We start from the raw sequence: 14,351 nt of genomic DNA on the forward strand, positions 1-14,351 counted from the left end.
TGTTGTTTTTACAATCACACTGATTCTTCTGCTCAAAAAAGGAAAGGGTGGGACTGTTATTAAAAAACAACAGCAACAACAACAAGAAGCCAGGAAGAATCCGTGCGATGACATGGCTACAGGATCCTTGGGGCCGCGGGGGACTGGGAGCAAGGAGAACAGGAATTCAGCCTCGGGCTCCCTGGAGCTGGTTCCTCCCTCTCGGGGTGCTTTAGATGTGGGGGTTCTACAGATGCCACACGCCAGGAAAACACCCTGACCGAAGTCCTGGCCCTGGGGCCCCATTTGTTAAGCTCTGGCCAGGCTCCTGTTAAAGACATTTTGTGAAAAGCATTCACGTTGTTAAGCACACAACCTGGATTTGCAAGACAAACCTGATTTTAGAGACCCTACCCTGTTGTTGTCATGAGAACACACTTATTTTGTCAGATCATATGTCCTGGTTTTCAGCACAGGAAAATGCGGTTACCATAGATACCTGTTTTTACAATGGGGTGGGGATCGAGTGACTAGGAAAGTCTCAGGGATCCTACACCGGCACAGCAATAATGAAGAGAAAGAGAAGGTGATTATAAAACAACCTGCACACATAAATCGTCCTCTGTCTCTGTCCCCCGCCTCCCAGGGGCAGGTGGGGAGGTGTGGCGTGAGGGGGTACATCAGGCTAACCTGGAAAAATCCATAGATAAATGCAGTCTGATGGGAGCTGCCAGCTTCAGCCTCCCGGCCAAGGTGTTTTTTGTTTTTGTTTTTTTTTTAATTTTTATTTATTTATGATAGTCACAGAGAGAGAGAGAGAGAGAGAGAAGCAGGCTCCATGCACCGGGAGCCCGACGTGGGATTCGATCCCAGGTCTCCAGGATTGCACCCTGGGCCAAAGGCAGGCGCCAAACCGCTGCGCCACCCAGGGATCCCTCCCAGCCAAGGTTTTTGCCAGTGGGTCCTAAGTGATACAGCTATTTCCTTTGCCCTGATTTCTCTGGAACCAAAACTGTCCCCTCTCTATTTCCTGTCCCATCCCCAGTCAGAATATCCCGAGTGCTGTCTCAGGTTTAGATCTGGTCTTCTGTTTAAGTCATTCATGTTAACCCAAGTGGAAGTGGGATTTAAAATCCCCTTCCCGGGTGGCTCAGTGGTTGAGCATTTGCCTTCAGCTCAGGTCATGATCCAGGAGTCCTGGGATCAAGTCCTGCACGGGGCTCTCTGCTCAGCAAGAAGCCTGCTTCTCCCTCTCCCTCTGCCTGCCGCTCCCCCAGCTTGTGTTCTCTCTCTGTCAAATAAAAAAGTAAAATCTAAAATAAATAAATAAATAAATAATAAAATAAAATCCCTTTCCCTGTCTCCACCAAATTCTGCATTTTAGAAAGAAGATGTTAAATCGAATGACTCTCTAATTGGTGAAATCTGTAGAAAGAGGAGAAGAAAGAGGCTTGCCTTCAATCCTTCTTTGCTGAGGCCACCATGTCTCCCTTCCCCCACTCCTAACCCTCCAGGAGGTCAAAATCTAAGCAGTCTGTTGCTTGAATAGAAGAGAGAGCTTGGCATAATGCCCCAGGAACGGATGGAACAGGTTCCCAAATGTGATCACACACAAGCCACTTTCATTTTAAAAACTACCTCCTGGTGTCGATGCAGACTTCAAAATGGCCTTTCCTATCCATTATAAGAGGTCTTTATATCGGATAAGCAGAAATATACAGAGGAATAATTCCCCAGTAACGTCAGGAAGATTATGAGTTGATTTTTAAGTGTTGGATTTGTAGCTTTTTTATATTAAAGGTAAACTTGACCAACATTCACACTTTAAACATTAGTATAATTTTGTGAACTATCTTTTTAATATCAAATCTCTCTTATAGTAAAGGATATTAGAAATTAGATATAGAGGTTATGAAAGAAGTGAAGAAAATTCAGGAATAGCAAACAAGAAAATTCAAATCCTTACTTGCTGACTCCCTATATAACCTAATCATTGGCTTAAACTTTCCTCCTCAGGTTTGGGTGATCTAAAAGGATCTCATAATTCTTAAGTCATATTTAACATACAATGAGATCAATGCAGAAATGTGAAATATCATTTTGCATGATATTTTGCATCCTTTTTCCATCTCTGTAGCATTCTCAAAGGCCAAGTATCTGCTGTTCGTTCAATAAAAAGATAATCAAATCAAGCCTTATAATCCACAGCCTTGTAAACATAAAGTGTCAGTTATTGGAAAATTCATTATACTGAAAAACACTTGCCTTTTCTCTTCCACACCTATGTTTCAATAAAACCTAAATATGTTGAAGTTTGTGATGATGTCAAAAATTCCAGCCTAGATTGAAAGTCGTCCTGGCTTTAATAAATCATATTTAGAGGCACCTGGGTGGCTCAATGTTTGAGTCTCTGCCTTTGGCTCAGGTTGTGATCTCAGGGTCCTGAGATCGAGTCCCACATCAGGGGAGCCTGCTTCTCCCTCTGCCTATGTCTCTGCCTCTCTGTGTCTCTCATGAATAAATAAACCTTTAAAAATAAATAAATAAATCATATTTAATATGGAAAACACGCTAACACTGAAATATGATTAGAACACAAGGAGTCTAAAATAATTAAGAGAACAGACATATCTAATATCAACCAATCTTATCTGGTCATTTAAGTGGGGATTTCATGCCCGTAAAAACCCGTATTGAAGACGAGTGAACTTTTATTTACCTACATTTAGTTGTTTAATGTAACTGAGAGTAAGACAAAACTGTGAATCAACACTGTTGAAGAAATATCCTATAGGGTGGACATATGCATTCCTCAGATGAGTCTAAATCAGCCCTGTGCCCCTTCCTCATATCATTCACCCCTTCCTGCCCTCCTCCAGCCCCCTCCCTAGCTCCAACACACTTTCCTATCTTCCTGTTTACATGTCTTTCTCCCTCAGCAAATAATAACATGTATTGAGGGTTTGCTATGTTCTAGGAACTTTCTGAGCATTTCACCTGTGTGAAGTTATTTCCTTGTCCTAACAACCCTGTGAGTTTGGTACTCTTCCTAGCTCCTTTTCACAAATGAGGAAACTGAGGCCCGTGGGTTAAGAAACAACCCAAGGCCACATACCTGGTGCTCTTAAACTGTGGGTGGGGACCACCTCATCTTCTGCCTTCCACATCTCTGGGTCGGGCACAAGGTGGGGCTCCCAATGGATCTGGGAGGGAGGGCCACATAGGTTTGACCGCCTTCATGCTGCTGAGCTTGGCCTTGCGTGTCCTAGGTTTCATGACCTACATCGTGGAGCCACTTTTCCGGGAGTGGGCCCGTTTCACTGGGAACAGCGCCCTGTCTGAGAACATGCTACGCCATCTGTCACACAACAAAGCCCAGTGGAAGAGCCTGTTGCCCAAGCAGCAGAGAAGCAGCAGCGGAGGTGGTGGCGGCGGCGGCGAGGACCAGGCAGGCCACGGGCCGGAGAACGAGGAGCAGACTGGGACCATAGGCGACGCCCCGTAGTCCTGGCCGGCCTGCCCCTGCTCTGCGCAGAGAGAGAGAACCTCCTGGAGCAGAGGCCTCCTGAGGGGGTGGCAGCTCCGGGGGGGGCAGTTCTGGCCGACGAGCCCAGGCACTTGCCTGGGCTTTGTCCGGGGGGTCTCTGGAATGCCACCCTCCTTCCACTTACCTGCCTCCCCTCCTTTTTCCAAGTGTACAGAAGCCATCCGTCACCTCAGCATTAGCTGCCGGAATGAGCAACTCCATTCAGGAACGTGGGAGCTGATTCTCGGGGCAGGGTCGCCCCTCAAGGAGAAGATCCGGGGAGTAAGAAAGAGGTGCTCCTGCCATGTCCCCCTCGGGCCCTGGGTCACACTGTGACAGGCAACCAGTGGCTAAGTCCAGAGCATTTTAGCATTTGCCATCTGACTGCTGATCTGCATGACAAAAACACCAGCATAATCAGAACTCCAAGGAGATTGGTCTTCAGTGCAAGAGCACAAGCGAGAGCGTGAGAGAGAGGACCTTCTATTTTAATAATAATTATTATTATAAAAATAATAATAAATCTTTTTAACTTTTCTATTTTATGCACTAGACAATGGATCTAAAACTTTGGATTAAGATTTCTCAATGTACCCAAACTTGAACAGGGGGTTCATTGTTTTGTTACTGACTTTTTGCCACTTTGGGTCAGAGATTTGGCGTCTGCTCAACTTAAGAAACCACGTTTCCTATCCGATCCGAGGGGAAGGTGCTTGTACGGTTCATTCCTTTGCACCATTAGCCAATCTGTCTTTTATCAATAACTCAGATTCAGTGACATGTTTATATGCACACATGTACATTTCCTGTAAATACCAAGCGCTACTGATTCCCATGCCAAAATACATGAGTATTATGGGATTGCTACCTGTATAAACAATGGCACTGTGAACAGAATACTGTTAGTTTTAATACAAGAGAATGCGTTTGTAAATCTGGTATAGAGTTTATTAATATACTATTGTTTGCAGATAAAGGCCTTAACTTTAAACATTTTTCATCTTCTGAGAGCTGCCCGACTTAAATCCTCACAGGTATCCTTCTGAACTGCCTTCCCATGTCCATCTTTGTGCTTTCCAGCTAAAGTCGAAAGCCAAAACTGAATAAAGTCTTTGAGGAAATATTCTGGAAACTTCACACGCATTCCACTTGAGACCATAGTGTTTAATCTATGGCACCAAGCACTGTTTCCTCAGATTAATGAGACCTTTCAACAAGCCTGAAGTCACTTTTCAACACAGTGCTGTTGCACACTCTATTTTAACAAGCCAGCTGATAAGCTTGTGTTTATGTGACTCTTGTCTTGGACCATGGCGATGTGTCAACCTTGCAGGAGACACAGCAGGTCTCACAAACTTTTATGACCCTGTCATCTAACCATCAGGGAACTCCCTGCTCTCCCACCACACTTTTGTCTGTTATGGCTACAGTACCAAAGCACCTTTGGTTTATGGTTGGCGTGCACTTCTTTGGTGTTAATAGTTAACTGGATTTTTCTTTTTCCTTAATTTCATGTAAACAACTACTCAATTATTTAGCTGAAGTTAACTCTATTTAAGTAGAGAAAACATTTCAGTTTTTTGACCGAATTCACCTTTCTGGCAGGTCATCGTGGTTAATTATGGTTCTAGCTAACAGAGTCACCTTGGAATCTGGTTGCCATTTTTTCTGCAGACGCTTGGTCAGAAAATCAGTTTGTCCACAGCATCCTTCTCTAGTGACTAAACTCTGCATTCAACCGTTTCCTCAAAAGTTCTAGCATAAGCAATGTTATGTGAAGATTGGCGTGTCCCTTTCTTCTCACCTTAAATAATGTTGTAGTGGGAGGACGATAATATCATTTCTGCCTCTATCAAGCTACTTTGCAAGGTGACAAACCAACAGCTAACTCTCGTTTCCTACATGCAACTCTTGTGGGGGTTTTTTCCCACCTAATATACCAATGAAATGTTAGAAACTTGACTGGTTTATAATAAGTTTCTGTAGAGAGACTGAGGTTTGCAGAGTTAGGGTTTAAGGGAAATTTTGGAAAGTTGGTTATATTTTCATTAAAGTGGGAAAGATTGTCAGATGGTACTAAAGAAAGTTTGAAAACCTTATGAAATGGGTGGATGATAAGTTGAAATTGTTGATCTGGGTAAGAGAGAAGTTGTGAAATCTTAACACTAACTTTTTTTTCTCTGTAATAACTATGAACTGACACATGATTCTTTATTGCTTTAATCCTCTGAAGCTCTCATCTTGATGAGGTCCCAACAGAGAATATGTTGAATGTATTCCTGCTTCCAAATCTCTCTTACTTTGGTCTGATGATGCAGAGAGAGCTTTTGAGTGGTCTGTGTTTAATGTTCATGAGATTGAACGAAGGAAAGCAATTGCCAAGGATGATACAGTGGAGAAAAGAGAGAAGATGCTATTTCAGCAAATGGGGCCTCTACCTTGGGTTTAGTAAATGGACTTTGTTTAAATTATATTTATATTTTAACTTAAATAAATGAGATTGGAGGCATTTTTAGTAGTTCCAAGTTTCTAGGACAAAAGTCTATGTTACAATTAGGTCTTGAAGAAACGTTCTCAGAGAAAACCACCAAATATCCTACAGTTAAGTCTATGAAGCAGCTACCAGTACAATCAAAATTTGAAGTCAAATGAGACATGATGCATAAACGAGATGCATTTTTGTCCTTCTTTCGACCATCTGGAGTTTTCTTGAGTTTCTTGCTTTTTGGCAAAAATGAAGAAGAAGAAGAAGAAAGAGGGAAGAAGAAGAAAAGAAGAAGAAAGAAGAAGAAGAAGAAGAAGAAGAAGAAGAAGAAGAAGAAGAAGAAGAAGAAGAAGAAGAAGAAGAAGAAGAAGAGAGGAGGAACGGAATGTGAAAGCTTTTTTTTTTCCCTTGCCTGCTAGTGGCTCTCTTTCAAAAGAAGAGTTCAATTGCTAGTTGAGACCTAGCTATTGGATCATCCATGGATTTTATCTTTATATTCTTCTCCTGGTCCGTGGACCACCGATAGCTGATTTACCAAGTTTAATTCTGTCATCACTTGAGAAGAAAGGAACCAAAGGGCTATTTTTAGTAAGCAAAATAGAGTTCAGATCAAATTAAGAGAGAGAGAATATATATCACTGCCAGGCCTGATCGTCAAAGCCTGCTTCTCTTTTAACAGCATCTGTGAATAGTCAGAAACTTGTTCATGAAGCCCTGACCTACCCATAACTCCTCTATGCCGAATAAAACTCCCGCTCTGTTTCTACCTGCATAAGGCTTCCCACAAAGGCATTTGGAATGTGTCCAGCAACACTGTCTTCAGATAGTGCTTCCTACAAAACACAGACTTGTTTTGTAATCTTTTCTCATGTTGAATCAATCAGATCTGCTCACTGATTTGAATTTGGTTATGAGCTTGTGTCTCACTGTATTTCTTATGCTTTGTTCTTTTAAGCAAACCCTTAAAATTGTTTGTGTTGTGTGTACACATGTTGTACAAATTGTTGTTTTGTGTACACATGTGAGATTTAGAGAAAAAAAACCACCTTGTGAGTTTTGCTCAAAATGTGGCCTAAATATCCATTGGCATGCCTAGATGAACAATTGAAAATAAAGATAATTTCTTAAAAACATCAAAGTATGAAAATATACTGATTTTCACCAGGTAACATGTTACCAGCAAACCAATCAGATTCAACAAAAAAAGCCCACTGCTCAAGAGAAGAAATTTTCTAGGGAAAAATGCACAGATACAGACATGATCTCCATGTGACTCATTCTACTTGGGGCTACAGAAATAGCCATGTCCCTGAAGGCAACACTTGCCATTTAGTCCCAAGTTAGGGAAAGAGGGCTCACTTTCTCCCACCAGTCAGTTCTACACTTCCCCCGACTCCTGATATTTTTCTGTTTCACATTTGTCAAACTCATATATGAGTGAGAATGAGGTAGAGTGGTTTAGATTATTATTAAGACAAAGCAGACTGCATTCAATAATTACCTGTGAAAAATATAATCTTGCATTTCAGGACTGGAAACCATCAAGAAAAATAGAATAGTTCAGGCAAGACAACTAAATGCCTTAAACCCATCTGGAAATAGATGAGAAAAAAAAAAAAAAACACCACCTTTTGTTTTCCAGAAATAACCTTGTATCTCCATAGTCTCTTCATGTCCCATTTATTAAAATTGGATTCAGAATCTTACAGATTCCTTCATGTTTCACTACATCTGAATACAAAGCCATGTTTGCATTTGTGGATGCTCGATATCATAAAATCAAAATCAAAATTGAGATGCCAGAGGTTTTCCAAGTGAAAGTGAGATGTGATTTTTAAATGTACCTGGGAACCTAGCTGAGACATTGTGAAATAAGTCAAGCCTATGTGAGCAATTGAATTTCTATTAAACAAATATTGATTGAGGATCTACTATGTTCCAAAGGGTGCACTAGGCACTTGGAATATAAAAAGACTCCATTTCCCCAGGAGCATTCAGACTGCATCAGAGACGGGCACTGCCAGTGAATGCTTCTTAGAGAATCTGTGAGAACATCTGTAAAGGCTCAACCACAGCTAAAGCCTCTCTCCTGGAGTATAACATAACAGAATGCAAATAAGCTTTGGAGACTGTAGGGGCCAAGGGCAGGCTGCCCCAAGGTGTACCACTTGGCCATATTGATTATTTTAAATAAAAGTTACTTGAGTGACAGCCTGTGTAAGAAGGACCCTCAGACCCTCCTCTGTCCCCCTGAATGCAGGAAATAACTCTTCCATGTGAAAAGTACCCATCCTGTCTCAGGAGGTGAAGACATCCCTGTCACCAGAGATGGGAAATTTAGAGCCAAGAAGGCTGTATAGACAACCTTTCTCACTTTTTTCTAATTTACTACCCCAGCCCAAATTCTGTTTAGCGTTTTTTACTAATTGAAGCTCCCAAAATTTTCTTCATCCTGTCAATTCCTTATAGAATTGTATACTAATCAGTATAAAACTACCAGCCTTGATCATTTCTTTAGGTCTCAATTTCATTATTGGGCCTCCAGGTGCACATAATAAAACTGGGTTTTTCTCCTGCTAATCTGTGTCATGTAAATTTAATTCTTAGTTCATCTAGAAGAACCTGGGACTAAGGAAAATCTCTTTCTCTCCTTCAAAACAAAACTGGGTTCCAATCTTGATTCTGTCACTGAATTTTTCTGTGACTTCAGGAAAATTACTGAATATCTATAAAATTATTATTTCCAGAAGGGGCACCTGTGTGGCTCAGTCGGTTGAGTGTCCCACTCTTGGTCTCAGCTGAGGCCCTGATTTCATGTTGGGCTTCATGCTGGGTGTGGAGCCTACTTTAAAAAAACTTTTTTTTTCAGATAGTAATATCTTTTATAGCATTGCTGTGGCAATTAAAAGAGACTGCATACAAAAAGCACCAAGCATTCTGTGTGGTATGTGGTAGGCTTTCAAGAGATGCAAGTTCTTTCTTCATCAATGACAAGAAGTTTGGCAAACAACCATTCACACGTGGGTAAGAATGTGAAGAAAAATTAAGGGGAAATTCAGTGAAGAAACACTGGTGAGGGGGATCCCCGGGTGCCGTAGTGGTTTGGCGCCTGCCTTTGGTCCAGGGTGCGATCCTGGAGACCTGGGATCGAATCCCACGTCGGGCTCCCGGTGCATGGAGCCTGCTTCTCTCTCTGCCTCTCTCTCTCTCTCTCTCTCTGTGTGATTATCATAAATAAATTTTAAAAAATTAAAAAAAAAAAAACACTGGTGAGTTTATATTAAGAAGTAAATTCATTTTTACATTTTTAAAACAGATTGGTTAACTTAGGTACTTATGTATTTTCAAGGTTGGATAAAAAGATTACCCCTTTAATACGTTGCTCAAAGAAAGCGCTGCCCCAGTTATCCGTGACGTTTGCTTAGCCTTCTATACTCTAGAGTGGAAAATAGCATATCTTCTGTTTGCTGCTCTGTCAGAAATTTCTGTGAAGGAACCAGCTCCTAAAATCCAAATAAGAATCATTTCTCTCCCTTGCATCTTTGCCCCCCAAAGCCCTAATTCTGGCTGATGATGGCTCTGTTCCCTTATGTCAGGCCCTGAACGGTTTGCTGGGCTTTCCCAGGCTCCATCGTGGACATGAGTTGGTGCCTCCTGCATGCACACTACCAGACATGTTCTCAGCCAGGGCTCACCGTCTGTCATCGAGCAAGTCAGAAAGCAGAGGCCCTTCTCAAGTAACGTCCTGCCACAGAAGGGAGAAGACTGTCTTGCCTCCATGAGAATGTAATGGATGTGGAGTTATGATTACACAAGGAGATTTCAGCTACAAAAAGCCCATGATGGGATTGTTTTTTTCAATTAAACCAGAGAGACTACTAGAAAAATTTTAAATTTCAGCAGATAGGATCTGAAGATGCATTATTGCCTTGTCTTGGTCATCTAGGCAACGATGTATCTTTGATTCAATTGCCTGAAATGCTAAATTCTAGTACTACAAGATGTAATCTTTAGTAATTTTCCCCCTTTTAAGGAAGCAATGCATAGAGTTTTAAAAATGTGGACTTTGGTGTCAGACAGACAGGATTCAAATCCCTCATCATCACTTGCTGCTTAACCCCAGGCAGATAATTTAATCTCTCTGAGCCTCCATTTCCTCACATGCAAAATGAGACTAACACCTATCTTCCAGGGTGGTTGTGACATCAAAATTAGAAAACATGCATAAAATACATAGCATGGTTTCTGGCGGGGGGGGGGGGGGGAGGTGGTCCTCAACAAATGTAAACTCCTACATTGTTTAAAACAAATCTACAAAATAAATAAATAAATAAATAAATAAATAAATAAATAAATAAATAATAAAAAAAAATAAAACAAATCTACAGGGCGCCTGGGTGGCTCAGTGGTTGAGCATCTGCCTTTGGCTCAGGGTGTGATCCCGGCGTCCTAGGATGGAGTCCCACATCATGCTCCCCACAGGGAGCCTGCTTCTCCCTCTGCCTGTGTCTCCGCCTCTCTCCCTGTGTCTCTCATGAATAAATATATAAAAATCTTTTAAAAATTAAAAAAAAACCAAATCTACTAAGTGAGAGTGGGATAGATCTTTTGCTTTCTCTAGGCTGTACAGTTTTTGTGCAAAAGAAAACAAGAACCATTAATAAACATTGGGCACGATTATATCTATAGGTGACCAGCTTGACCATGAAACAATCCTTAGAAAATATGGATAAAATATTTTCAAAAAATTTACAAAATATTGTAAAAATGGCTATAAAAGAAGACAGTGTTCTTGGTGCACTAAGGATACACCAGTAAGACCAGGCAATATAAGGAATTGTCTTTTCTGATTATAAAGTAAATACTCTTCAGCCCAGCCAGAAACGACCATCTGTTTAACCTAAGCCCTTCCTAGAGTTGATGATGATACAATCCTGGCTGGAGAGGAGGATTAGGTAGCAGACAAAAGTTGATAACTTGTCAAATTTGAGGAACAACAGTTTAAACATACAGGTTTCTCTTCTGCGGGCTCCTCAGAGCCTCCCATATGCCAATGGACATCTCCAACAAGATGGTTTGGATGATATGGTTTGTTTAGATCTAATATTGATGTCATATCATGAAGTCTTCTTAGATGATCTCCAACCCAGGATGATCTCCCCATTTGTCATTTTACTGCACCAGTATTGTTAGTGACTATTAATTATTTGTTACTAATGATGTGTGTGTGCGCATGTGTATCCTGCCTAATTTCAGACGTACTATATAATTGTGGTTAGCTTGCCTGGATTTGTGGCATGATTTTGCCACTTACTAGATGTCTGACCTGAGGCAAGTTTCCCAACTTTTCATGTCTCGGCTTTTGCATTGGGAAAATGATAATAAAAATGTGACCTATTTCATAGAGTTTCTGATGATTAAAAGAGTTCATGGATGCAATGAACTCTAGACAGTGCCTACCTCATAGAAAGCACTCAGTATTGACAAAAACCAACATCTCCCTTGCCCCTGCATCACTCCCTCAAAGCACAGGAGATCCTAAATAAATAATTCTTAAATGAAAGAATATATTTTGGTTGATAAGTTGAGAATAATATCAGAATAATAGGTTAACATTTAAACCCAAGCAAATAAGTTCCAATTGCAACAATAAATGTCCTAGTAATTTGAATATAGAGGTCATTTTTCAGCAACATAGATTACTACCTGGCAGACTTTTATTCTTTCCAAGAACACAGTTCAGGAAAAAAAAAAAGAAAAAAAGGTTTTTCTCCTCCTAGTATATGAGTCTACTTTTCTGAGTGATGAGGACAAAGATCAAGTCCTACAGGTTTGAGGTCCAAAGACCTCTAAGTTTTTCCCATCCAACTGGAGAAGCAGCCTATGGAAGGAACACTAAGGAATTTCCTCTGCAGGGAAAACAGAAGTCCCCTACTATATCACACAATCCAAGAGAGACAAATCCCAGTCCTCATCTTTGAAAAGGAATATGCAACTAGCAGATGAATCTACTTTATCCTTGAGACTACACATGGCCAACCCTTGCTCTTCTTCCCAGGAAGCAATCACACATGCATTTGAAAAGTTGTCAGCAGAGTAAGTTAATGAACTAAAGTGAAGGGTCAGCTTTTTCTAATTATTTATTTTTTCCTACTTCTCACTGCTCTATTTTGTTTGGAACTGTCTAACAGGAGAGTCAGACTTTACACTTCAATGGGCTTTCACGCACACACACACAAAAAAAATATAAACAAAAACAAAATATTGATCATGTCATAGACTAGCATAAGGGAGAAGTGCATTCTGTAATTACAGACCGATTTTCTAGTGTTAACCTGACTTAGATGGGAAACAACAAGTTCCAACAGATCTTTCAATACTTTGGTTGTGTAACCTGCTATGAAATATTTCCTAGACACTTCCACTGACTTTAGCTTTTAAAAATGTATTAACATCCCACAAAAAAGCTTCTCAAAAAAATATCCTTTTGAAATGAAGTTTTCTTACTTTAAACTCTAACAAGAAGGTTCAGATTTTTCTTCATGCTCATCCACTTCTTTTTTGAACAGCAGTTTTCCAGTCCTTAGGCATGATGGAAGAAATGTCCAGCCCCACCAACAACCTGCATAAGTGGCAGGCAGGCACGCCATTGCTACTATGTTGGTTGTCAGGCCCTCATTGCACAGACAGTGAAGCCTGGGGCACCAGCCTCTGAGCAGCATCAGTCATCTGGAAATATTTCAGAGAAGAGCCTTTAGTGGGGCAGGTGGTCTACAAAGCAAGGGCTATATGCCACAGCCTCCGTCTGCTGCCAGCTTGGGTATATACGAGTATCATGTTAAATTGCCTTGGGGTTGTGGGCGAAAGGGAGAACACCTGACTTGAACATCTAACGTGTTTACTGCATGTTAATAAAGTTATGTCCGGGCTAGCAAACAAACCAGAGATCAAGCAATGACTGAGCATGATTGTTTCTTCTTTATCATATTCACAGCTAAGTGTTTTTAGGGATACTTGAATGTTTTTTACACATGATTGGGAAAGGCTCTGGCCAGATGTCAAGTATGTCATTACACTTTGTCCAGAGAGATCATAGCACTTGTAAGAAGTGACCTCTGAGACTTAATTTCATTTCTGAAACAGTAATAATACAGCCTACTTTGCAAATCTGTAATGAGGATTTGGGCTGACGAACGTGGAGCACCTGAAACAGTGTCTTACCTACTCTGTCACTTAGTAAAGAGAAGGAATCATCAACCAAAAGTGACGGTGGTGCTGTTTTCCATTTGCTGCAAGAGATTATTTAATTCTTCTTCTAACTCAGATGAAACTGTCAGTGGATATAGGAGGCAAGGAAGAGACGGTGACAAGGGGATTAAGTGTATATTGGTTTTCCTTTAACAGACGGGGGAAATAAGCATCAGAAAAGAATAATAACCAAGAGGAAACAAAATTACTACTCTCCTTGTGTATTGGTTTCCTAGAAGCACTTAACACAAGTTTATTCTCTCACAGTTCTGGAGGGTAGAAATCTGAAACCAAGGTGACAGCAGAGCCATGCTGTCTCTGAAGTCTCTACGGAAGAATCCTTTGTCACCTCTTCTAGCATCTGGTAGTTGCCAGCAATCTTTGATGCTTCCGGGCTTGTGGCAGCACACCTCCAGTTTCTACCTACATCTTCATAGGGCTCGCTTCCTAGTATCTGTCTGTCTTCTCATCTTGTGAAGACACCAGTCTCGGGATTAGGGCCCAATCTCATCCAGCTTAACCCCATCTTAACTCATTACATCTACAAAGACCTTATTTCCGAATAAGGTCCCATTCTGAGCTTCTGGTTGGACATGAATATTTCCCCTTCTGGGGGGGAGTGGGCTGCTATTCAGGCCAGTACACCTCGACATTCCTCATTCATCCCCTCCCTACTTTGCCTCCCATCTCCTGTGCACACACGCCCCATCTACACAACAGGCACGTCTTCCAGATTTCTCCTGAATGATGCTATGGAGACAGATTTCTTCAGGTTTGAGATAAGATTGTTTCTACAATTCCATTCCACTTTGCCCTCTGGGGCTCCAAGTCCAGCAATCCTACCGCCATAGATTCTGTGCGCAGTCTGGAGGCAGTAATAGGGTCTGTAACTAACAGTTTTCAAGCCTCCTTTGTACTGTGTCCCTAAAGGTCAACCGAGAGCCTAGGCAGCTGGCTGTGACAGGGAGTGCTAACAGGCCGACATGTCCGTTTTCTGGATGAAATGGAGACACATGATAAGTTTGGAAAAATAGAAAGAAATTTATCCCTAACCAATTAAATGGGCCATTCTTTAATGATGGAGAACACCATGGAGGAGCAGAGGCCCATGCA

General features: G+C 41.3%; 1 protein-coding gene across 3 annotated transcripts in view; it reads left to right on the top strand.

The window, feature by feature from the left end:
• Window positions 1-7,123, top strand: part of PDE7B (phosphodiesterase 7B) — a 307,910-nt gene extending 300,787 nt beyond the window's left edge. For all 3 annotated transcript variants that reach the window (XM_038526108.1, XM_038526109.1, XM_038526107.1), the window contains one exon: window positions 3,249-7,123. In XM_038526108.1, the coding sequence (XP_038382036.1) occupies window positions 3,249-3,484 (236 nt within the window). In that variant the 3' untranslated portion in view covers window positions 3,485-7,123. The remainder of the gene's footprint in view (window positions 1-3,248) is intronic.
• Window positions 7,124-14,351: the final 7,228 nt, after the last annotated feature.

Source organism: Canis lupus, chromosome 1 (assembly GCF_011100685.1).
Source record: "Canis lupus familiaris isolate Mischka breed German Shepherd chromosome 1, alternate assembly UU_Cfam_GSD_1.0, whole genome shotgun sequence".
Taxonomy (NCBI): domain Eukaryota; kingdom Metazoa; phylum Chordata; class Mammalia; order Carnivora; family Canidae; genus Canis; species Canis lupus.